This window comes from Cucumis sativus, chromosome 5 (assembly GCF_000004075.3).
Source record: "Cucumis sativus cultivar 9930 chromosome 5, Cucumber_9930_V3, whole genome shotgun sequence".
Taxonomy (NCBI): Eukaryota; Viridiplantae; Streptophyta; class Magnoliopsida; order Cucurbitales; family Cucurbitaceae; genus Cucumis; species Cucumis sativus.
In genome coordinates, this window is record NC_026659.2 from 21,373,680 (window position 1) to 21,399,519 (window position 25,840).

The 25,840-nt window shown below is 34.3% G+C and overlaps 4 protein-coding genes across 5 annotated transcripts; 2 read left to right on the plus strand and 2 right to left on the minus strand.

Annotated features, from left to right (window-relative positions):
• The first annotated feature begins 682 nt into the window (after positions 1-682).
• LOC101219839 (ABC transporter B family member 20) lies at positions 683-9,967 on the plus strand. 2 transcript variants are annotated; one of them, XM_004149764.3, is made up of 11 exons: positions 683-1,495; positions 2,298-2,352; positions 2,448-2,623; positions 2,748-2,948; positions 4,153-4,412; positions 4,492-4,802; positions 4,925-5,145; positions 5,251-5,591; positions 6,159-6,952; positions 7,079-7,320; positions 8,164-9,967. In XM_004149764.3, the coding sequence occupies exons 1-11, from the start codon at positions 1,121-1,123 to the stop codon at positions 9,391-9,393; spliced, it is 4,206 nt and encodes a 1,401-aa protein (XP_004149812.1). In that variant the 5' UTR covers positions 683-1,120; the 3' UTR covers positions 9,394-9,967. The 2 variants fall into 2 exon arrangements, with proteins under 2 accessions (XP_004149812.1, XP_031742191.1); XM_031886331.1 differs by lacking the exon at positions 683-1,495 and having other exon boundaries at positions 2,296-2,352; positions 2,450-2,623.
• Positions 9,968-10,372: 405 nt separating this feature from the next.
• LOC101223141 (photosynthetic NDH subunit of lumenal location 1, chloroplastic) lies at positions 10,373-13,037 on the minus strand. The gene is made up of 8 exons (XM_004149778.3): positions 12,845-13,037; positions 12,673-12,772; positions 12,093-12,176; positions 11,948-12,021; positions 11,731-11,853; positions 11,582-11,653; positions 11,386-11,482; positions 10,373-10,662 (listed from the first exon to the last, which is right to left on the minus strand). The coding sequence occupies exons 1-8, from the start codon at positions 12,899-12,901 to the stop codon at positions 10,559-10,561; spliced, it is 711 nt and encodes a 236-aa protein (XP_004149826.1). The 5' UTR covers positions 12,902-13,037; the 3' UTR covers positions 10,373-10,558.
• Positions 13,038-18,731: 5,694 nt separating this feature from the next.
• On the plus strand, positions 18,732-21,430 carry LOC101222909 (aquaporin TIP1-3). Its single transcript, XM_004149777.3, has 3 exons — positions 18,732-19,148; positions 19,369-19,622; positions 20,799-21,430. The coding sequence occupies exons 1-3, from the start codon at positions 19,016-19,018 to the stop codon at positions 21,174-21,176; spliced, it is 765 nt and encodes a 254-aa protein (XP_004149825.1). The 5' UTR covers positions 18,732-19,015; the 3' UTR covers positions 21,177-21,430.
• A 2,132-nt stretch (positions 21,431-23,562) lies between these two features.
• On the minus strand, positions 23,563-25,514 carry LOC101222669 (F-box protein At2g39490). Its single transcript, XM_004149776.3, has 3 exons — positions 24,620-25,514; positions 24,361-24,522; positions 23,563-24,081 (listed from the first exon to the last, which is right to left on the minus strand). Exons 1-3 carry the CDS (start codon positions 25,400-25,402, stop codon positions 23,728-23,730), a joined length of 1,299 nt encoding a protein of 432 aa, XP_004149824.1. The 5' UTR covers positions 25,403-25,514; the 3' UTR covers positions 23,563-23,727.
• Between the last annotated feature and the right edge of the window lie 326 nt (positions 25,515-25,840).

Below are 25,840 nucleotides of genomic sequence, written 5' to 3' on the forward strand. Positions count from 1 at the left end.
TTTAACCAATCTTAATTTTATTTTACGAGTTAGTTGTCTTTTTTTCTATTACTATATTTACAGTCAAATTTAAAAATATGAATATAAATTATTTTTCCTTTCCTACAAAATTAAAATTTATTATTAAATTAGATTAAATTTATGTTTTATTGAAAGTATAAAGATTAAAATTGAGCCTTTAAACATTAGTATGCCATATTTTACCCAAATGCAATGTGAATGAGTCAACGATAATTTAAAAGGTGGATCTCATGTGATAACGTTTAGTGTTTGTTTATTTGTGTTATTATTAACATTTTGTTTAATAGTAGGGTAAATGAGGAGGATGGATATTTGTGTTGAGGGAATAAAGAAGTTTGTAATACAAGGTGATTAAAATGATATTTGTAAAACGAAGAGAAAGGGAAGAAAGCATGAAAATAAGAAGAGTTATTTGGTTAAGTTGTTAATAGTTATTTGGTTAATGGCAATAGGGAATAGGCAATCGCCAAATTACTCCAAATGTTGAACAACGCTTCTCGCCTGCATTTGACCGTTATAAAAGTTAAAATTAAAAAGAAAAGGCAAAACCGAAATAATAAATAAATAAATAATAATAATAATATTAGTTTTCTTATTTTTCTTAAAATAAATAAATATTAAAAAGAAATGATGATATATTTTTAATTTTTTTTTGTTGGAGGGGGTGAATGATACTTTGGGGTGAGTCAAAAAATTGCCTGGTGTCTCCGCCATTTTTGACTCACTCTCTCACCTTCAAACCAACCTCCATTTTTCTTTCTTTCTCTTTCTCCTTCTCCTTCTCCTTCTCCTTCTCCTTCTCCAACAACAACAACAACAACAACATCGTCAAGGAACTTCATACGCAGATTTTCAAACCCTTCAAACAGTATCATTTCTTCCTTTATTTCTTTCGTTTCTTTTAAATTTCCTCTAAATTTAGCAGATCTGTCGCTAAATTTAGGGGGAATTAGGGTTTTTCAATTTCTTCTCTTTCTTTTTCTTGATTGACGGACAGGTGAGGAAGCTAGGGGATTAGGGTTTCTTCTTCTCCTTCTTCTTCTTCTTCTTCTTCTTCTTCCTCTTCTTCTTCTTCCTCTTCTTCTTCTTCTTCTTCAAGATGATGATCTCTCGGGGGTTGTTTGGGTGGTCTCCACCTCATATACAACCCTTGACTCCTGTCTCTGAGGTATCCGAGCCGCCCGAATCTCCGTCTCCCTATCTTGACCCCGGTAACGACCCTACCGGTGAGCGGCTTGAGGAGCCCGAAGAGATCGAGGAGCCCGAAGAGATTGAGCCGCCTCCTGCTGCTGTGCCGTTTTCGCGGCTCTTTGCGTGTGCTGACCGCCTTGATTGGACTTTAATGGTTGTTGGATCCATTGCTGCTGCTGCACACGGTACTGCTTTGGTTGTTTATCTCCATTACTTTGCTAAGATTGTCCATGTGCTGAGGGTTCCAACCGGCGTTGATGAGCAGTATCAGAGATTTAGGGAGGTTAGTGATTGATTCTGGGTAACCATCCCTCCTTCTGGGGATTTTTTTTTTTTGTGTGCTACTGGTGATTTCTGTGCTTGTTTCTTAGGTAATTACTATAATTGAAGTTTGAAATGGTGGAACTGGGCTTTTACTGAGCTAATTTTATTGGTCAAGGTGGGTGAGCTTAGAATATAGGTTCTGGAATCATTCTCTTTTTCTTCCTGTTTGGTTTCTTTGGTAATCGGACTAAGAGAATCTTTTATTCGGAAACCTTTTTCCTTTAGTAAAAATAATAGTTTCCTTTTTTCTGGACATGCCATTTACTTTTCTCGTCACTCATATGACTGACTAGTTTGGTGGTCTCGTCCGAATATTCACGAGCATATATAATATTACCAGCAAGCTTAATTCCTGATGTATAAATTAACGAACTTGTCTCCTAGATGCTTGACTTTGAAAAGACATGGGGTTTGTAGCTTGTGTTAGAAACGTGTCTTTTGGTTGTATTCGTTTTCCACTTTTCTTAAGTTAATTTAATTCCCTTTGAGTATTGTTTTGAGATTGGAGGTTTTAGTTGAGTCTATTCTATAGATGATTTATGCATTGTTTTAATTTGATTTTTTCCAGTCTGAAGTTACATTCTTAACACATCAGTTCTCTTAATTATTATTCTGTATGCTTAGGAAATGACCTAGTGAGAAGTTGATTTATGCATTATTCTGTATTCTTAACACACAAATTCTCTTAAGATGATTTATGCATTGTACCAGAATTAGTGAGAAGTTCTAAATTTTTTGTTTGGATTTCATTTCTGTTGCAGCTTGCTTTAAGCGTTGTTTATATTGCTATTGGTGTTTTCATTGCCGGTTGGATTGGTAAGATCTAATATTATTTGATGCTAGTTTACTAAATTCCTTGTTCATACTTAAGTTGGTTTTATTGGCAATCAACTAACTTGTCTGTGTGATAGAGGTTTCATGCTGGATTCTGACCGGTGAAAGGCAAACTGCTGTCATTAGATCCAGATACGTTCAAGTTTTACTTAATCAGGATATGAGTTTCTTCGATACATATGGCAACAACGGGGACATTGTGAGCCAAGTATTGAGTGATGTGCTGCTAATTCAGTCTGCTCTTAGTGAAAAAGTATGTCTTGAACTCCACTGGGGATTGGGAATAAAATTCAATCTCTGTTATTTTGTTCATCTTCTATATATTCATTGGGATTTTCCCTGACCATGCTTGCTTGTTATTTTTGCACTCTTTTCAGGTTGGAAACTATATACACAACATGGCTACATTCTTTAGTGGCCTTGTCATTGGATTTATCAACTGTTGGCAGATTGCTCTCATAACTTTGGCGACTGGTCCTTTCATAGTTGCTGCTGGAGGAATATCAAATATATTTCTTCATAGGCTTGCTGAAAATATTCAAGATGCATATGCTGAAGCTGCTAGCATTGCAGAGCAGGTCGTTATTTTTCTTTTACTTCTTTCTTTCAGTGGACCATAGTTTCTACTCCCCAATGGTTTTAAAATTGTTTGAGGTGTAAGCCTTGAGGCAAGGCAGCCTTGCAATGCCTCACCTCTCTATGAGAAAAGGCCTAGGGCTGCATCTTTGAAACACTACTACCCCCTACGACATCATGAGACTTTTGGTATTTTACACTGCTAATATTGCTACGATACCTACCATTCCATGTGTCGTTTGTTAGTTTAGTGGATCCATAGCACTACAAAGTCATAGCCACAACTCTGCCTTTTGTAATGTGCATAGAATGCCACTGAAATTTATTGATTGGGGTGTTCAGTCTATAGCATATATCAAAGGATGGACAGGGTCATCTGGTCAAGATGAATACTTTTGGCATTATGTGAAGGTGGGAGGGAGGCAGGGAGAAGCAGGATGATATATGGATGGACAAAAGGAGTATAAGATGGGTTGGGGGGGGGGGGGTGGAGGCATAGAGAGAGAGAGAGTGATGGAAAGGAGAGCCAGGGATGAGGAGAAGAGAGGAGTTAGGGGGGGAATTGGGTTTATGAGCGAGAATGACCAATGTTAGGAGTGCGGGGAGAAATGTATTATTAGGATGTGAACATATGAAAACAGTGAAATCAGAGAATTATGATGACCATCCATATCTTTTAAGTAGCATAGATAGAAAAAAAAAAAAGCTTTTCAATCAGGGGATGCAAAAAACATTGTTGCATTCCCCCATAACCTTTTATTCTTCTCTCCAAGTCACATATAAGATAGACATATTAGAGTATCAGATTAACAGCCCAAACCAAGGTTTTTCTATAAACAAAGGCAGCACACTTATTAGAGCCAAAGACATGCTATACAATTGGAAGAGACCGAGTTCAATAATTTTATGCCAAACTCCATCTAGGAAGAGGATATTGGGTGACAAGGAGCTCTAGATTCTCCTTTTCTGCATCATGTGAGAAATATACATCCTTGAGAACTGCAATAAAGCAAATAATTTTTTTTTTGAGAGTTGCTCCATGAGTGGCAAATACATCCTTGAGGACTGGAAGGAGTACGGTGTGTGAGATAAAAAAACCATGTTCTGTGAAATGGTCAACTTTTTCTTTATGTAAATATTGCTTAGAAGGAAAAGAAAATGTGTGATTTTCATTGTTTTGAAATCTGTATTGAACTTATTATGCAGGCAGTTTCTTATGTCAGGACACTGTATGCATTCACTAATGAAACATTAGCCAAGTATTCTTATGCAACATCGTTACAAGCAACTCTTAGATATGGTATATTGATAAGCCTTGTGCAAGGACTCGGGCTTGGATTCACGTATGGGCTGGCAATATGTTCCTGTGCTTTGCAACTTTGGGTTGGAAGGTTCTTGGTCACACATCAGAAAGCTCATGGAGGAGAGATTATAACAGCACTATTCGCTGTAATTTTAAGTGGCCTGTAAGTGTATTTTTCAAGTTTGCTACAAAGTTTAAATTCTTGTTTTTCCTTCCTACTTATATATATTATTTTTCTGTAGTGGGTTAAACCAAGCTGCTACAAACTTCTATTCATTTGACCAAGGACGGATAGCTGCTTATAGACTTTTTGAGATGATAAGTCGGTCGTCATCTTCAAGTAATCAGGATGGAGTCACCCCATCTTCCATTCAAGGAAATATTGAATTTCGTAATGTATATTTTAGCTACCTATCCCGCCCTGAAATTCCCATCTTGAGTGGATTTTACCTAACGGTGCCTGCAAAAAAAGCTGTGGCACTTGTGGGGAGAAATGGATCTGGAAAAAGCAGTATAATCCCACTCATGGAGCGGTTTTATGATCCCACATTAGGTACAAAATTTGTATTTTTGCTTCTCTTGATTCCTCATAATCCTCTCCTTGGGGCTTTAACAAATGTTCTACTCTAGATGTTTCTTAGCACCTCAAACTGTCTGCCTATTTTTTTGCTTCAGGAGAAGTTCTTTTGGATGGAGAAAATATAAAGAACCTAAAATTAGAGTGGCTACGAAGTCAGATAGGATTAGTGACACAAGAACCTGCCTTGCTAAGTTTGAGTATACGAGATAATATTGCATACGGGCGGAATGCTACTCTTGATCAAATTGAAGAAGCTGCTAAAATAGCTCATGCACATACGTTTATTAGCTCTCTTGAGAAAGGATATGACACACAGGTAATTCAAAAGTCGTGAAGGTTATGGTTGAGTTATTTCATTTATTGTTCAATGAGTACCAACATCCCCCTTTTGTTTATTATTTTTAAAACTTCCAATTATCAGGTAGGTAGGGCTGGAATTGAGCTGATGGAGGAACAGAAAATAAAACTCTCAATTGCCCGGGCGGTGCTTTTAAATCCATCTATTCTGCTGCTTGATGAGGTAACTGGTGGTCTTGATTTTGAGGCTGAAAAAACAGTGCAAGCTGCTCTTGATCTTCTCATGCTGGGACGCTCAACAATAATTATAGCTCGGCGGCTTAGTCTGATACGGAATGCGGACTACATTGCTGTGATGGAGGAGGGTCAACTTGTTGAAATGGGCACGCATGATGAATTGTTAAGCCTCGATGGCCTTTACACAGAACTTCTTAAATGTGAAGAAGCCGCAAAGCTTCCCAGAAGGTATAGTTAAGAGTTTTGCACTGTAAATTTTCTATGTGGTGTATATTCTTTTGAAATCCAGTTTGTTAGTTTCTGCTGTTAGAGGTTTTTTCTTCTGGTGAACTTCAGCAATTTTTTATTCCTTTGATGGTTCAACTGGGAAGATTCCCTACTTCAAGGCAATCCATCCTGGGTTTAAATCCCCTCCCTCACCTTATATGGATTGAAAATGAAATTTTAGCAGGGTTCTCCCAGATTTCCATTTACATGAATAAGAATGTTAATTGTTTGTTTTTTTTGGTTATTTTGATGGAATCCGAGCTTACATGGAGATGAATCAAAGTAATTGTTAATTGTAAATGTACTTCTGTTTCCTTAAAATTCCATTTAGTGGTCAACTTTTAGCAATCTTTGGCTATGGTTGGATTTCTTATCTTCCCTTTCCATACTTCCGCCTTCATCTTTGACTGCTGGTTGTTTTCTTATGGGAAAAAGAAAATTGGAATTCGTATTGCGTTGTATATCTCTTGATAATTGAAATTTCTGATTACTTCCTCTGAACTTCTTATATATTACGACTCTGTTCAGGATGCCAGTAAGAAACTACAAGGATTCTTCAACTTTCCAAATTGAGAAGGATTCTTCTGCAAGCCACAGTGTTCAAGAACCATCATCCCCTAAAATGATGAAGTCACCTTCTCTACAAAGAGTTTCTGGTGTTATTCGTCCGACAGATGGTGTTTATAACAATTCTCATGAATCGCCTAAAGCTCCAAGCCCCCCTCCTGAAAAAATGTTGGAAAATGGCCAGATGTTGGACACTTCGGTGGACAAGGAACCATCAATTAGGCGGCAGGATAGTTTTGAAATGAGACTCCCGGAGTTACCCAAAATTGATGTTCAAGCTGCACATCGTCAGACGTCAAATGGCTCAGACCCTGAGTCACCTGTTTCACCTCTCTTGACATCTGATCCCAAAAGTGAGCGCTCCCATTCACAGACTTTTAGTAGAATACACAGTCAATCTGATGACTTTCGGATGAAGACGAAGGAAGAAAAGGATACAAAGCATAAAAAGTCACCATCCTTTTGGAGGCTTGCTGAGCTTAGTTTTGCAGAGTGGCTTTATGCCGTCTTAGGAAGTCTTGGTGCTGCCATCTTTGGATCTTTCAACCCTCTTCTTGCATATGTAATTGCTCTGATAATTACAGCATATTACAAAAGGGATGAAGGCCATAGCATACGGCATGAGGTAGACAAATGGTGCTTGATCATTGCTTGCATGGGTTTTGTCACAGTGATTGCCAATTTTCTCCAACATTTTTACTTTGGAATAATGGGGGAGAAAATGACTGAGCGAGTTAGGAGAATGATGTTTTCAGGTTAGTGTTTTGTACTATAGTGTATTTATTATTTTTAATACTTCAAATATAATTGTTTATGTGTTCCACTATTTCATTTAACGTTGATTCTTGTCTTTTTCATATTTCTGTCCCCAAAAATAACAGCAATGCTACGAAATGAAGTTGGATGGTTTGACGAAGAGGAGAACAGTGCAGACACTCTATCCATGCGTTTGGCAAATGATGCTACATTTGTGCGAGCTACTTTTAGCAACCGACTTTCCATATTTATCCAAGATAGTGCTGCTGTGATTGTAGCACTTCTTATTGGGATGCTGCTACAGTGGCGATTGGCACTTGTGGCATTGGCAACGTTGCCAGTTTTAACTATTTCTGCCGTTGCACAGGTGTGTATGCTCTACTTTGTAGTTAAGTTTTTCGTTTTCCTAATTATTTTCCAAAAGTCTCATGCTAAGACACTCTTAAGTGAATGCACATGCACTCTATCCGCCATCCATCTGTGCTTAGAAATAAAAAAGGTTTTTATTTTTTACTTTTTGAAAATTAAGCCTATAAACACTAATTTTACCTCTAAATTTCTTGATTTGATATCTACTTTCGAACAATGTTTTTAAAAACCAAGCAATGTTTTGAAAACTAAAAAAAAGTAGTTTTTTAAAAACTTGATTTTGTTTTTTTGGAATTTAGCTATGAATTCTTTTACTTGGGGAAGATGAAAACCATAGCAATAGATTTAGAGGAAATAGACTTAATTTTCGAAAATCAAATAGGTTACCAAAATGACTTCGACGTTTGATTTTGGTAGCATATTCACACAATTACTTTTTCTATTAAATACTAGCAAAAAGCTGTGGTGACAGCTTTTTATTAATAATTTTCTTTTTGATTTTTTTGAAAAATGAAACTAAAATTAATTTTTCATATTTCTTCTTTCTCCCTCCCTCTTCCGCTCCATCCATGGGTATTGTTTTGGCATGGCCTTTAGTTAGGCAAGCTGGCTTTTCTTTTAGATGTGTGGCAATTGAGGTTAATTGAGAAAGCTTTCCCCATAACCAGAGGGTTTTTCTATGTATTAGCTTATAAGAATTCCTTCTATTTGGCGGTTTTCTCTCGTCTCTTCATAGTGTCAAGACATTCAATAATTGAACAAAACATTTACATTTTCCACATAAGATCTCTGATCTCTCTCTCTCTCTCTCTGGTGCATAAACTGTAATGAAATATTGCAGAAGTTATGGCTTGCTGGATTTTCAAGAGGCATACAGGAGATGCACCGGAAAGCATCTTTGGTTCTTGAAGATGCAGTTAGAAACATATACACCGTAGTAGCATTCTGTGCTGGAAACAAGGTTGTGGAACTCTACAGATTGCAACTGAAGAAAATTTTTAAGCAGAGCTTTCTTCATGGGATGGCCATTGGTTTTGCGTTCGGCTTTTCACAATTTCTGCTTTTTGCCTGTAATGCCCTTCTTCTTTGGTACACTGCATATTCCGTCAAAAATAAGATAATGGATCTGTCTTCTGCTCTTAAAGTCTACATGGTATTCTCTTTTGCAACGTTTGCTTTGGTGGAGCCTTTTGGGTTGGCTCCGTATATACTTAAACGGCGAAAATCACTCATTTCAGTATTTGAAATCATTGATCGTTTACCGAAAATTGATCCAGACGATAACTCTGCATTGAAGCCGCCTAATGTCTATGGAAGCATTGAGCTAAAAAATGTAGATTTTTGTTATCCTACTCGTCCAGAAGTTTTGGTATTGAGTAATTTCAGTCTAAAAGTCAATGGTGGGCAAACCGTGGCTGTGGTGGGTGTTTCTGGGTCAGGAAAGAGCACAATAATATCGTTGATTGAGAGATTCTATGACCCCGTTGCCGGGCAGGTTATGTTGGACAGTCGAGATCTGAAAACCTATAACCTGAGATGGTTGAGGAATCATTTAGGTCTTGTTCAGCAGGAACCTATAATCTTTTCAACAACCATTAGGGAAAACATTATATATGCAAGGCACAATGCTAGTGAAGCTGAAATGAAAGAGGCTGCTAGAATAGCAAATGCTCACCATTTCATTAGTAGCTTGCCTCATGGTTATGACACACATGTAGGAATGAGGGGTGTTGATCTAACCCCAGGGCAAAAACAGAGAATTGCAATTGCTCGGGTAGTATTGAAGAACGCACCCATCCTCTTGTTGGACGAGGCAAGTTCCTCAATCGAATCTGAGTCGAGTCGAGTCGTGCAAGAAGCTCTCGACACTTTGATCATGGGAAATAAAACGACTATCCTGATTGCCCACAGAGCTGCAATGATGAGGCACGTTGACAATATTGTGGTACTAAACGGAGGACGAATTGTAGAGGAAGGTACTCATGATTCCTTGGTGGCCAAAAATGGTCTATACGTCCGTTTGATGCAGCCACATTTCGGTAAGGGTTTGCGACAGCATCGACTTGTTTAAGCTTTGGAATCTGATTGTTCTAAACACGTCAGTTTTGGCCTGCCTTTGTTAGCTATAGCTCCCTCTGGCTTGATTTGAGTTTGTGATAAAGAGAACTCCTTGGAGAGAATTTTGTAGCTCGATAATAGCTAGGGGCTTGGGGTCGGGGCAGAAGTTGGAAAAAGAGTTTACACATGTAACAAGAGAGAGGATGTTGTGGCAGGAGCAGTAGTTTGTTTGGTGAGATGGTAGGGGTACAGAAGTAGGAGGTTTTTGAAGTTTGACCAAAAGAGGCCTTCCCTATTGAGGGCCAAATCCATATTCTTTAGGAGGCAAGCAACAATTTGATTGAGGTTTGTCTTCATGGTATATTGATTTGTTTATTGATGATTAGAATTAGAGGGTGGGTTCAAATTTCTAGGTGTGATTTTTCATTTTCTAAACTTTATTTTTCACTTCAAAAGACTCCCTCTCTTTGTATGATGAATCGATGTAAAGCATCTTGGGAAGCTAAAAGAGGAAGAATACGTTTGTAACTTTTGTAAATATGTTGTTACAATTAATCAATAGCTGTGTTCATTTTTGGTTGTGTTTATCCCCAACAAATCCATTTCCTTTCATTTTATTTCTCCCGCAGATTGCAAATCCTTGAGCCCTCAATTTATACAAATGATAGAAAATAGAAATTGTAATAATCATACAAGTTTGAGGTTCAATTTTTATCACTGGGTGTAATTTATTTTAATATTGGTACAAGTTTAAGGACTCAATTTTTATAATTGAATATTTGATTGTGCAATTGTGTAATTACATAGGTAGTTTTCTAAATGAATAAATTTTCTTTTTATTGATGTACTGTTCTATTGTTCAGCATTGAGATTTTCTTTTTCCCCTTTCAACAATTACTCTTTTACTAATTTATATGATTTTGAAATAAACTACGATCTTTTATACTGAAATTCTATTGTTTTTATCTAATAAACAAACTGCATTACACCTGTGGACAAATGGGAAGTCCAATAGAACTTGGGTATTTTTGTAGCAATTTATAGCAAATGTATATATTATCTTACAAGAACATTGGTATATTACCAACTATATACAACAATTTCCAATAGATATTAAACGAAGAGGGAAAATTTTAAATGGAGAAACGGGGTGAGATTCACATCCCTTCATAAACAGTTCAGATATCTAACACCCTGAATGAATCAGCAACCACTTTAAGCATATCGCGATACCTTCTCCACCTTCTGTCATTTGCCCCAACTACCAATGTGTAGTACCTACCTGCATATTACAAATATAGCTGCTTATAACGCTTGTTATGTTACTGACCATCGGCCAACATAGACCAATGATAATGACATGTACTCTTTCTGTTGAGGTTGATGATTCAAAGTCATGTACTTAAAAGACATTCAGGGGTTTTTGAGATATTAAGTTGGTTATTATACCACGTGTTTTGACTTTTGAGTACATAGGATTTTAATCTGAGTTACAAATCAGGAGAGAGGATGATTATGAAAAATAGTAAATATTGTAAACAATGAAGAGTTTTCAAATTGTTTCATTGTAGCCAAGCGTGGATTATAATAATGGGAAACTTTAACTATTATCATGGCAGACTAAATTTCAAATGGCCTATCCACCCAAGGCAAGTACGGAGCACAAACATCCGCACTTTGAATATACAAATGTGGGTTTTAATTCATCAGCTAGAACTTGGGAACTTGACATGAAACAAATTATATTCAATCCAAAAACTAAAAGTATAGGTTAGATATGAGTTAGTTCGGGATTGCATTATACAAATTGATAAAATAAGTTTGGTTAACTTCGATCCTGTTGTTTGAAAATTTTCCAGTTCTCTCTTTCTAAACTGAATAGCTCAATTTGATATTCTTTATTACTGTTTTAGGTAAACTATCGTATGGTTAGAAAAACATGGGATTTAGAGCTGATAAATAAAAAAATGGAAGGGTCCAAAATTCTAATAAAATATGAGCTTACCGTTGGCAATGGCTATGGTTGCAAAGGAGGTGCGGGAGAATGCTCTAGAACTAAGTTTATACTCAAAGGTGTAATAAATTTTCCCATCAATCGTTCGCTGAAATAGAGGAATAAAAGATAAATAAGATGTCCAGAAACAAATTTCAAGATAATATTACATAGACCAGTTGATTTGAGAGGCAGGAAAAATGCAAACCTCCTTCATGTCATATATGGTAGTCTTTTGATTTGGTGCAGCATATCGATGTTTTACCAAAAAGTTGACAACCTGCTTCAGTCATGTTAAACTGTTCATACTTCTTTTATCAGATTATGAAATGTGATCTAAATGGAGGATTCTTTTACCTCATCTAATGGACCTTCTTCATGGATGTCCTTTTTCTCTGTTGGTATGAACTTCACTCTAACATTTTGTAGTTGCAGGTATCGATCCTTGAATGCCGAATCATGGGCTCGAAAATCAAATTCCTAGACAGGGAGCGTTTAGAAACTGTTTGTTTTAGTATATTTTTTGGGTTACTATACATGCATCTCATGTTTCTGCAAATTGAAATTATCTCACCCTCCAATCAGAGGGGTAATAATAGGAATACCCATCTGTAGAGTCTACAAATGCTCGATAATTCTTTGGGATTTCTGCACACAACAATCACAGTATTAGCTTAGAATCCAACACTAGATCATTGGAGAAAGTTGAAAATTTATACCTTCAGCAAAGAGGGGACTCGCACCCAGTAAACTTGTAGCTAGAGCTCCAACTCCCAACAAAAGCGGCCTTCTATTGTAAATGCCTAAAGGTTAATTATCATCATATTACCACGGATCATTAAGGATATCCAGGCTCAAGAAACAACTACAAGGAAGGAAAAGAAAAGCTCCAAGTAGAACTGAATCAAAATCCTAGTATAAAAGGCGTAGTACCTGAAGTCATTGTTTTGCTTTCTCAAACAAAAACTACCTAAGTCGTACTACATTTGGTTGCCAAGTAATCCCCAGAAAGGTTACCATAATGATTTTGAACCCATTTCTTCTAAGCAATTTTGGTGCAAATATCTTGCATGCAAGCTACAAAGTTCATATAACTCCACACAAGAACTCTAAATTTACTCACGAATTCCAAGAGTAAGCAATCCAAATAAGTACGATACAAACATTTCCATCCCACAAGTAACAAAAGCAAGGAAAAACCACATTCTTAAAAAATCAGCATGGCAGTCATTCTGAAACTACAAATCTGTAACACAGCTCATGGATTCAAAGCATTAAACTCAAGATTGCAAATCGTACCTTCATCACGGGAAATTCTCTCAATTGAGCAATTGATGGTACTAGAGGAAGAAAATGAAGAAGTAGCTGTTGAAGGCTCATTGAAAGGAAGCAACTTCAGCTGGAATTAAAATAGAATGAGAAGGAAGAACTGGGTCCTGCAAGATTGGTGAATGAAAATAAATAGACTAACCTTCCAATTGGATGCAGTGGCGGGAACCCAACTGAGGCAAGAGGTTGAAACGGCCATATCTGATAAAATGGAAAATGGAAAATGGAAAATGGAAGCTGAGAATGGTATATCTAATTGGGTTGGGTTTTTGTGGTCATATCCCACACTCTTTCTTTCTGCTCTTCGTTCTTTCTCCCTATACTTTTGGGAAATTTTCTTATGTTCAATTGGATAAAATGAATGGGGAAATTTGTCTTTTTCTTTAGTCCAAAATTTTACAGAATTGATTTAAAATGTACTCTTCCATTAATTAGACATATTTGTTGCTTATGTGGCATGCCCTTTTCATTTATTTGTTCTATTTTTAAATTTTATTTATGAAAACCCACCAACTCAAAATCTCTATTTCCAAATGATTTTTTCTTTCTCATATATATATACATACATATATTTTCACCCAAATATAATGGGTACCAATTTCAAGTGATAAGTGTGAGACTCATGTCTGAATAGAAGGGTCAATTTTGAAAATAAGTATTTTAGTATGAATTTTGAAGAAACTTCGAAAAGAAAGTGTTTTGTTAAATTGTGTAGAACTAGACGATGTGAGGATCAAGGAAGATGCGTTTTGAATTTAGCGTTGAAGCAAGATGACACGGCTGAAGAAGTACGCATTCAACACAAAGTGTTAGACATTCTAAATATTCCAACGCGAGACGAAGCTAGGTGAGAAAACGTCTAATCTTGATTTGATAGCTGTTTACGTGTAATGTTAATTAAGCTTAAGATAAACATTAAGCTTACACATGTAAAGTTTCAAGTAGGAGTTGATAATTTATTAAGGACTTAAGGAAGACTAATCTATTTTAAAGGTTAGTATAAATAGAAGAAAATGGAGAGTGAAAGAATTATCATGCAATAGTCATTTAACATTAGTCGGCTGAAAAGAAGAAATATTAAGCGAGAAGAAACCTGAAGCTAGGTGTTTTGAAGGAAAATTTAGTGTAGTGAGTGATTTTCAAATATCGTCTAAAGATTTTAAAAGCTTCCTTCTGATTGTAATGATTGTTTCTTATGATAATGTTTAAGGATGAAATGATTTCTAAAGAAAGCTTTCGTATTTACACTATGTTTATTTGTAAACCATTAGTTTTATTCCTATCAATGAAGCTAAATATTATGTGCACATAAAGAGTAAAGGCAAGCATGTAGGAAAAGGACTGTATGGTGAAGTAAAGTTGACCAATGCGTAAAAGGAGCGTAGCGACCTAAGCAATGAGAAATGAACCAAAAAATTCTTCTATTGATGAAAATGACATTAGAGTAGTCTATGAGTGAGAATGGTTCATGTTCTTGGTGAAAGAAATGTGAAAACTAAATGTGTGTTTATGATTTATAAAAAAGGCGTTGAAGTTTATTTGATGAAAGATTTAAATGCTTTATATATCTAAAAGGTTTTCGAAAAGTATTACTCACTAAGTTTTGACTTACATTTTATGTTTTCCCTCTGATCTCCAGGTGATCAAGCGTTTCAGTTAAGTAAGGAAGGATAAAATGAGCTGCTACTACGCGTGGAAGTTGAGCAAGTAATCTAAGTTCTTTTACTTTGTATTTCTTGTAACTAGAAAATTATTTTGCTTATAGAAGCGTCGTTGTACGAAAGGAGCTGCATATCAATTTTGTGAGAGTTAGGCAAGATGTTTAAGTTTAATTGTTTTAACTCTTGTACTATGGAAAGTGTATTGAAGAACATTTGGTTCAAGTAATAAGAAATGAGTTGTTTATCAATTATATTTAAAATTTTATAAATTTTCCGCTACTTATTAAAGTCTAAGTTTAAGTATAAGGACTTAAGTGAGCATTCTGGCGTTTCACTTAAAGCGCTAAGACTACTTAAGTCGCGTCTTGTACTGCATAGTAAGATTTAGGACGCGTGGGGGGCAAAGCGTGATAGATATATTTCTATCATTGATAGACTTTGAGTAATACATTCCCTTTCTTAATCTTCCCTCCATAAAAGTAAAAATCTATGATGAACCCGCATCTTAACTCAACTGCGTGCTTCTACTCGGTCTAGCTAACTCTCTTACTTCCCCTTGATCCTTGTTTGGGATATGACCTTTATCCCTCTCTGTCTTGGTTCTAGCTGCCTCTATACCTTTTGAGTTCGTGCTTCCTATTTAGTTATGAGTTCTAAAGAGAGTTACTTCTTCCATTAAACCATAGCTTAGCATTCAAAGTGGAACAAGGAAGTTGAATTGTTGAATTAATAATAGATATCAGAATGAGTTGCTAACTTTTGAGCACTCCCTTGGCTTTACCATTGATCTCACATCTTGTAGATTGATCTTTGGAAACATCCTCTCGATCCCAGACTTGGATATATATTTTTGGTATTCAATTGAACAGTCAGACCCGCCTTGTCTTCTTTGGTATCAGTGTGTAGCCCTAACTGGCATTGGCGAAAACCATTCGTACAAGATACTCGTTTTGCACCAACCCCACCTTAGCCACATATACAAATTCTAATCCTAACTCGGCGATTTATAGTTCCAGTCTCCCTCGACAATGGCAACATTCTTAAGAGAATTAATAAGAACTAGACGATTTTGAATCTTTTAGGAATTTTCTTTAATTACAAAATTCTTTCTTCGTTGTTCGATCTCCTAACTCGACTTAGCGTGTCATGCAAATATGCGTTACTTATTAAGCCACTTGATGCGGATGTATGTACCTTTGTGCACACCTCTTTTTACTGACAGGGGATTGATATGAGAAGTTGATGACCAAAGAGTTGATGGGAGCTTTCCATGACCTGATTTCAAGAGGATTTGTTCAAAAAAACATATGGTTAAGTATATGTTTTCTCATCCTTTTCTACCTCGATAAATTGATAGATGAAATGAACAAAAAGAAAGGAGAAATCTTGGCGTGTTAATGCTTGTTTCTACTTGTAAATCAACCAATTCCCCTTAGAGAATGGATTACAATCCGGTCGTCGATCTATAATGACGCATACTCAACTAACAACAAAAGTGACAAACACAGTGGCAACTTAAAGAACAACTCAATCTGAAAGAGTCGCAACAACATAAGTAACTTTTCAGCCAGAACATCTGTGATCAAAACTGCCATTTTAAGAAACAAAATAGGAAAAGAATGAATGAAATGCCCCACTAGCTCTTTCCGATAGCCCCAAATGTGTATTCTTCTCCCTTTGCCAGGGTCCAAATGTTGCTATATATGGTGATATTTTGAATCTAATTGCTATATTTACGACTATCTCTATATTTATTAAGTTTAATTTAACAAGTTTTTTAGTCTATTATAAATTTTACAAAAAAAGTTTAGTTTTTTTTTTTAAAAATATATAATACATACACTCTAATTAGTGTGGAATTGAGAGACCCAATCTAAAGATCTGTTTGGAATATATTTTTTGTGTTTTTAATTAAAAAGGTGTATTTAAAATAAATTTTTAAGATTAAAATATCATTTTAGATGCATTATTTTAACTGCTCTATTTTAGTCCTTCTACCTTAAAAGGTCTAATTTTGGTTCCTATATTTAATAAAACTTTTAAAAAATGGTCCTCTCATTAAATTTGAAAAAAATGAGTTAGACAAATAAAAAAAATAAAATATTATAAAATATCAATTTCAATTTAAAATTTTAGGGGCATTTAGCAAGTTTGTTCATAATTAAATGTCTCAAAATTAAATGCATCTAAACTTATTTGATGGAGTTTTGATACATGGTATTATAAATGCCTTGTTTGGAGTGCTGATTTTAAATTTTTGGATTTAGTTAATTTGTTTAGTTCTTTTTCTTAACTGTACATCAAAAATTTATTTTGTATCAAATTTTTAATTGATTATATATATATATATTGTACCTCTAATTCAATTTCTTGACTCTATTGATTTTAATGACAATAATGTAAAAATGATAAATTTTAATATTATATAATAATAATTTTGATTACAGCTGCCTTAACATGAAAATGATCTAAGTTGGAAATATTACAAACCATTCACAAAACACAAAAGTTAATGTAATTAGATGGAGTTTGTGAAAGTTTTAGTTAAACAACATTAAAAATAGTCTAATAAGTTTCAAAATAAGCATAACCAGAAGAGTTATGCAAAAACGAAAGTGAAGTAGAGTTACATTTAGCCATAGTTATGATTGTTTTCGTACGACACACATGCAATGTATTTTAGACAATATTTTTTACAAAAGAGGTCTAAATAAAAATGAATTTTTTTATAATATAAAAAAACACTTTTTTTTAAGTAAATTCAAATACGTCTTAAATCTTCTAGTTAAATTGACTAACGAAAAAAAATGAAAAATGTTATTAAACTAAAAATAAACCATGGTATATATGTGATATATATATATATAATTACAATTTCCACTATATTACTAATATATTAATATTTGATTTATACTCGTGATTGTAATATATATATTATCAATTTTCACCTTGGAAAAATATAATAAAATAAACAAAATCTCTTAAAGATGAGAAAAAAATTAATTTTAAATAAAGAATAGAAAGAATATAATGAAAAAAAATGATCTAATAATAATAGTTATAAAACACTCCAAAAAAAAAAAAATAGAAGAATATAAAATGGGTTATTTTAAAAAATGTTGTGATTAAGTCGAGGCGTATATGGAATGACTAAAAAAAAGTTTTTCAAAAATTTATTTTTATTAAATTTTCAAGGTTTCCAATAGTTGTAAAAGTGGTGTTTGAAAAGTTTGTCAACTGAGTTTGTCATAATGGTCACTATGGGTCATGTTTGGAGTTGATCGATGAATTTTCTTGAATTAGAAAAAAAATGTAATTGACTTGAATAGTGTTTACTTTTCAATCCCATGGGAAAGAGTGTAGGAAGCCTTGATGAAAACGGTCGTTGATCAATGGTGAAGATGATCAACGATCGCCAATTTTAAGACGATTGGTTGGTTGTCGACCTTCATGACAATCAGTTGTTAAGAGTTATGACTATTGATTGCTTGTTAATACCATCAGAACGATTGCTTGTTAATAGGCATGAGATCGATAATTAACGATAACGATTGGTTGTCGTCGATCAAGATGTTCACCCATGACATCCAAAGTTGTAGGTCAAACAATCAAGATGACTGGTTACTGACGATCAAGACTATTTTTTAATCAACAGTCAAGATGATCTAGAGTCGATGATTAAAACGATCGGCTGTTGTGACTGTCGATTGGTCATTCAATAATGATAAAAAAAAACACATATTTCAATCCCATTAATTCAGAATGGTTTTGGTTTCAAATGCCAAACGACCTAATTTTAAACCCACACGCCAAACATCCCTAAAGTTAAAAATCATTGTTTTTACTTTTCACTATTTTCATGCACTCCCTCCCATGGTTATCTTTCTTCTCCATCGTGACCTATTTCACACGAACGAAAGGAAGAAAAAAAAAATAGACATTCTCTCTTCCAAATTTTCCAACGGTCATATTTCACGGACGTACTCCAACGCCAACGGTCACTCACCGTTCCATCTAAATCCGACGGCCTCCCATCATCGTTCCCACAGCCCATAATACTCTTTTTGTTTCAGTGCTGCCTAAATCAAATCAATCACAGATTAACTAAGAGAAGAAGAGAAAAGAAGAGAAATTGGAAGAGACCGAGACAGGTAATGGAAATTGAATACTGAAAAAGAAAAAGAAAACCCAAAACTTCATTAATCGAATACATATTGAACTTTAAATCTCAATATGATGAAAACAAAAGTAAAATTTAGTCTAAAAATTTGGAAAAACCAATTGACATAAAGCTTTTAACATAAAAGAATTAAGAGTATCAAAATAGGATTTAAGTGGCCTGTGTTAAGCTTGGAGGGATGGGGATGGGATCCTAAATCCCCTCGACGCCAATTCAACGGCACCACCTATGTTTCATCACCGCCACACGCGTGGCGGCTTGCCAATGCTTCCCATCCACAAGTTGGTGTGTCACCCGCAGGCCCAGCTTACTGGACCTCAGCTTGTTTTACCGGTAACGAAGCGGTTGGTTGCGGTCTATAAAAGGCCCAGTGAAAGCACAAGGAACAAAATTCAAATCACAAACCAAAAGGATAGAGTGAAATATTATTCATTGATCTCTTAGAACTGAAAATAAATAAATAATAATAATAATGCCAATCCATAAGTTTACACTCGGATCACCGGGAGAGGCGAGCCAACCGGACGCGATAAAGGCCTCATTCGCCGAGTTCTTCTCCATGATCATCTTTGTTTTCGCCGGACAAGGATCCGGATTAGCTTTTGGTAAGTTTCTCTAATTTGTGTGTTTAGATCGTCCATGTTCTTTGCTCTGCATTTCGTTTGAATTTTGATTATTACTTGTGGATTTGTTCGATTCTAGAATAGCAATAGTACTGAATTAGGATTAGAATGAGTTATACTCTGAGCAATTTCTGGGATCGAATTTGAAGGATGCTTAAGTTGAAATTAAGGTATTGATGTGTAGGTTTATAATGTTTGGCAGATAAGGTAGCGGACGGCGGTGGATCTACGACAGCGTCGGGGCTGATAATTGCATCTCTGGGTCATGCTTTTGCGTTGTTTGTGGCGGTTTCGGTGGGAGCGAATATCTCCGGCGGGCATGTGAATCCGGCAGTTACATTTGGTGCGCTTGTTGGTGGAAACATATCGTTGTTTAGAAGTATAATGTATTGGATTGCTCAATTGCTTGGCTCTGTTGTTGCCTGCTTCCTTCTTAAGTTTGCCACCGGTGGAAAGGTATGATTCTTATTATCTTCCTAAATTTACTTCATATATATAATTTTAAAATTAAGCCTCCCACTACTAATTTTTTCTAATTTGTTATCTACTTTTTCCTATACTTTCCAAAATTCAAGCTATCAAAAATAACATTTTCTAATATATATATATATTTTGCAGTTTTTGTTATTATAATTTTTTCTTTTAAAAACTAAAAGAATATATTTTTTTGCTTTTACAATTTGACTAAAGAATTCAATCAAACAAATTTGGCTTGAAAATATTATTGATTTGTAAAAAATAAAAAACAAATAATGAAGGGGTAGGTAACGAGCCTTCTTTATTTAAGATCAATTAGTAATTAAATGTAATTGAGTTACTTTGAAGGAAATTTTTAGTATTAATGTAGTGTGAAAAATGTTAGCTATTATAGTTTATTGTTTGTCATATGAGAGAGTAAAAAATGAGGAGAGTTCACACCAAAAAAAATATTTAATAAATTAATAAATCATTTAGTGACGTGTCAAATAATGAATGAATGTTATTAATATATAATACCTAACACTGAATAATTTTTTTTTATAACCATAAATAATGAGTAAGAATGTATTTGGCTGATATAGCTGTTTTGTTAGTGGTGCAATATATGAGATTATGGATTTGTATCTGTATATTGAAATAAATGGTAAGTGGCTTTTGGCACATAGTTGCATCATTTTGCACTCATGAGTTACATTCAACTAGTGGTCAAATCTTCCATCAATGAAACTGATGAATAAAACAAATCATTCTAATCTCAAACTTTTATGAAAATTAATATTATATTCCTTAAACTTTGAATTGAGAGCAAAACCCATTTCAATCTTTGTTGTTATTTTGCCCTTTCATATTTATTTCTACCAACCCATTTGGCTCTACTACATCTCCAGTCTTTAACACTTTTCCAAAGCTACATTTATTATTTGTTAAATACAAAATAAAGACAAAGGACTAGTAAAATACCCAAATTAAAATAATAAAAGTGAAAAGTATATAGAGACCATAATGCCATTTTTCATACTTCAAAAAACTAAAATAGAAAAATAAAAAAGCTACCCATGATTATAAAATATTTAGCACTTAGCAGCATAGTCTTTATGGTTTAAAAGTTTAGAATTTCCCTTTTCATCTTTCACCTGCAACAAAATAATGCAGGTAACGCCAGCATTTGGTCTATCATCAGGAGTTTCTGTATGGAATGGATTTATATTTGAGGCAGTGATGACATTTGGATTAGTATATACAGTATATGCAACAGCAATAGATCCAAAGAGGGAGAATTTAGATATCATTGCCCCAATTTCCATTGGTTTCATTGTTGGTGCCAACATTTTAGTTGGTGGTGCTTTTGATGGTGCTTCCATGAACCCTGCAGTCACCTTTGGCCCTGCTGTTCTCACTTGGTCTTGGACCCATCACTGGGTTTACTGGCTTGGTCCTATGACTGGTGCAGCCATTGCTGCCATTGTTTATGATACACTCTTTATCTCTGACTCCATGCATGATCCTCTTACTCAGTATAATGATTTCTAGAACCATTTATTCCCTCTAAAACTAGAACAAAGATTTGAAGTTTCAGCCGCAATTTTTGGACACGTTTTTTTGATCAAGAGTGATTTTTTTTTTTGTTAATGTTTTGTTTTTCTTGAATTATAAATTCAGAAGCAGAGTAGATTTTTTTATTTATATTGTATGGGTTGATTCCACACGTTGAAGATTTTGATTGACGACAAAGCTAAGAATGAGGAAGAGAATATATGGATAGAGCTTATTATTTTGTTATCAAAGACATTTTTTGAAGTATTTAATATCTCAGAATCAGAATTCCATTAAATGAAAAAAAACATAGATGAGAAACTGCTGGGAGCTGACTTTGGGTCACAGTGATTGATTGATGCAACACATCTTATCCCTTTTAATATTCAAACAGCTAGGGGAAGCCTTTTTATTCTTTTAATCATTACTTGCTTTTCTTTATCATGAATGGAAGTCCTGAATATGAACTCAAAATCTCTACCTAAATATTTTAACTATTTTAGCCGGCGTTGAACCACTAAGTAAATGGAGTAAGTAAGTCGGGTTAATATGTTGGAATTCATGAGTTTGCATTTGAAGTATAGAGTTGTAAGGTGGAGATTTTGGGTAATTGTGAAAAGTAGATTAAAAGGAAAATGTGTGAAATTATTCGATGAATGTGAAAATTTGAAATAGAGGAGATAATGAAATGCTCGATAAATGTGAAGTTATTCGATAGATATGAAAAGTTAGTATGTACTATTGGGGCGCTATATGCCTACATGGCTTTGTAGGAAATTGTGTCGAGCTAATAGTGTATTATTCTTGGAATTAGTTGGGCCACTAATGCTATTACAGGTATGGGCATATAATAGATTTTCTATTGTAGCACCACTGATTGCATTACAAGCTCCCGTTGCTAGACCACTGACTTTCATGTATTACTTTTTCTACTCATATATATTTTTTATAATATCCAGTAATTAGATGTTTGTACTTTTTATAATGATGGAGTAGTGTCTTATCTGCATATGAACAATAAGCATATATGTTATTAACATATCGACAAATATTTGACCGATTGATGCATCCTCAGGTAGTAAAGTATTATACCAATTAATGAATACTGCTTATTTTTCTTGTTGTCCACTACTCATGTTTGTTTGTTTTTAACCGATTAATTGAACACCATACACGGTCGATATTGTGACATTATTGCTTGATCCATGTCATAATGGTGAACATGTCTGGACTTACTTGGGCCCTACAATATGCTTCCATATTATGTGCTTAGATAGTTTGATATGCTGCAAATCATACAATCATTGTACTTTACAGACCCGACACTACACCAAATTAATTTAAGAGGCAAACGCAATCAAGATTGGCGTAAGATCCGTGAGGTGCGTGTATCACAATGTGGCATTTACAGGCTTATTGTTGTGTACAAGTAGAAGCAACACACGAGCCAACTGTATCAAGATGACTATTTTTTCTAGTACACATCAATTAGAAGACAACTTATCACATCTGATGACGCTTACTATTATTGTATGGTAAGAATTTTAATATTATTTGTTTTATAATTTTATAATATACATATTATTTAATTATGTTATTTGTAAATGTTCAAAATAATTTTATTCAAGACGTACATAGTTACTCGGTGGAACACAATTTACAAGATTTGAGTTGGATGTGTGATCAAACCTTGAAAAATATAAAACATATTATTCAGCTGCCAAGACAACTCAATGTTATGTTGTAGACACGGATTAACTATGCATTCGACATAGACGACGACTGGGAGAGGATGTTGCATGGGAGATTAGAATAATGCTTGGTTTGTAACTCATGTCCACTTGCATTCTTTCTATGTGATTGTATTAATGAAAGTCGTGTACTAGGTATTCGATTTCCTCCTTTGTATTCCAACCCTATTTATGTATTTTCTTTTCTAGCTACCCTAATTTTATCATTACGTTTAGTAAAATATTATTATTCATGAAATATGTCCTGATACATGTGTATTTCAAATGACCGTTAAAGTTCATATAAGTGCATGTTTGGGAGTAATTTCGGAAAGGTTAAAACCACTTAAATTGATTAATTAATTTTATACATTTTAATGTAATTCTCATACCATCAAAATTAGTTTTTAAAGGATTATTTAATAGTGATTTTGAAAACTAACCAAAAAAAAAAAAAAAACAATTTAAACCATTTTAGAATCTTTCTCCAATTTGCCTCTAATTCAACTCACAATCAGTTTGGAATGACTTTTAAAAAACTTTTGAAGGTTATTTTTAAACAAGATTTAAACTCAGGATTTGGAACGTTTGTAAATTGTATTGAATGAGAGTTCCAAATAGGATTAGTTTAGGAAGCTATATTACTACATCACTGTTCAATGGAGTATATTGTATATTGAACTATGTAGGTCGTATCAGTTTAGTTTGTTCTAACAAAGAAAGTATTAGTTTGAAACTTTCATATAGATTCCAAAGACTATTTTAACAAAAACTCAAACAAGGTTAATGATGAACTGTAAGATTTTGGTAACTAAAGTCTAAAGATTCATATGAGGATGTTTAGGCCACGTTTGTTCTGCATCATCCAACTTAGAGAATAAGTATTTTTCATTTGATCCATTTTTCTCTGTTTTGATGTTGATAAAACTCTGTGATTTGATTTGATTGTAAGGAACTCCTGCCAAACTCTCCAACTTGTTCTTATCAATTACTGACATGAACACTGGATTCACAGCAACTAGCTCTTTTATCAGCCTAATCAATTCCATTTCTTCATTCTGATCCACAAACCCCTTTAAACTTACAAGTTGTAGATGTTCTAATTTCGTTTTCCTCCTGACGTTATTCATGTACGTTTCCTTGCTCGGTGTGCCGTAGCCTTTAGGATCAATCTGTATTGGAGAGAAACCAGGACATCAATTTAAATACAGTCCAGGAAACTTTTAGAATTGATTGTTGTCAAAAATGTACAATAGATAAGAATCGACACATGCAGTTTTATGTAGTTCACTAACGATGTGTTAACTATGTCCATACGGTTAAGAGAATTTTAAAAAATTACAAAAAGTTCATATAGTGCACTTCTCTAAACTTAGTCAGTAAGATTCCGTACTTGGCTGTTTGAAGCAGTATATAAAAGATTAAAGAAGTGGAGAAACAAAAAGACATACCGTGACAAAAAGTCGCTCTAAGGTGGGACAGATTTGGAGGAAGGTGAGCAATGCATTATTGTTATATCCTCCATTTGAATTAGAACCAATCCACCACAGCTCTTTAATATTATAAAATATGAAGTTCCCTTGTAAAGAAGCTAAAGAAGGCCGTATCAACACCTGCAACAGAAAAAAGAAAATCCTCATTTTTATTTTTATTTTTATACTATATGATAAAAGAGATATATATCATACACACATAAAAGCAAGAATTTACCTCATAATTCCATCTACATAGTGTAAGAGTATTAGCATTTTTTATAGTTAAGAGACATGGATCAAAATCACTAATCTTCAAATTGTTGCATCCAGGGCCTTGTCTGATATCAAGCATTGCATCCTGCAAGTTGAAATGACTCTCGAGACGAATCCGTGGAAGTTGTCCTCGATACCGAAAGGACCGAAGCTTCGAACACTTGATATGGAGAAACCTCAAATCCGGACATTCCAAAACAGTCAGGCTTTGAAGCTTCGGAGTTGAACCGATACATAAGGATCGAAATCCGTTGCACCGTTCGATCCTTAAATTCTCAAGAAAACGAATATTCAAAACAAGGGAGGAAACAGCTTCATTGGTAAGGTAAGTGACAGACTTAAGACACAAAGATTTAACGTAAAAGGAAGATGGAGATGGATTTTTTTGTGTATCAAACTTAAGTTCCCAATCAAAATGATATGGGAACTCTGATTTTGGAGCGGAGAAATCCAAGTGAAGCTTATTATGAGGTGCAATGGAAGCTAAGAGGAAATGATTTTTGCCAAAGTTATATTGAAGTTTGGTAATTGGATGAAGGTTATTGAAATGATTGAAAAAAGAAGAAACTTGATTGGCAATACCTTCAACGGGTCCAAAGTAGAGTAGAGGTGAATTCCATAGGTTTCTCCATGTAGAAGAAAGTAAAGTAGTTTGAAGAGATGATTCAAGAGGAAGAAAGGAAATTATGAGTCTAAGTATTTCATCTGGTAAAAAGCTGATCAAATCTTCTCCATTTCCATCCATTTCCTTCTAGCTAACAGCTTTAATCTCTCAATTGATATCTAAAAACATATAGATTGAGTTCTCACCCATGAATTATTTTTATAGGAAAACAACCCTTTTTGTAAAAAAAATACTATTTCATCGTCCCTATGCGTTCTCTTTTTTCTTTTGTTGTAATTATTTTAAGCAAAATGTTACCGTTTATCATTGATAAATATTCATCGATGTTAGCTATAAATACATGAACATATATTTGTGTCTTTCGCTATTTATAACTTATTTTCCTATATTTGTAAACATTAATTTATATTTTTATACTTTTAAATACCTAATTTAGTTTAGTCATTTTTATTTTATAGATATAGAAAACTAATATTTAATAGATTTGTATTCGTTTAATGAAAACTAATTTTGGTTGTTAGGGAGACGAAACTACAATGTTATTTTAAACATTTCAAC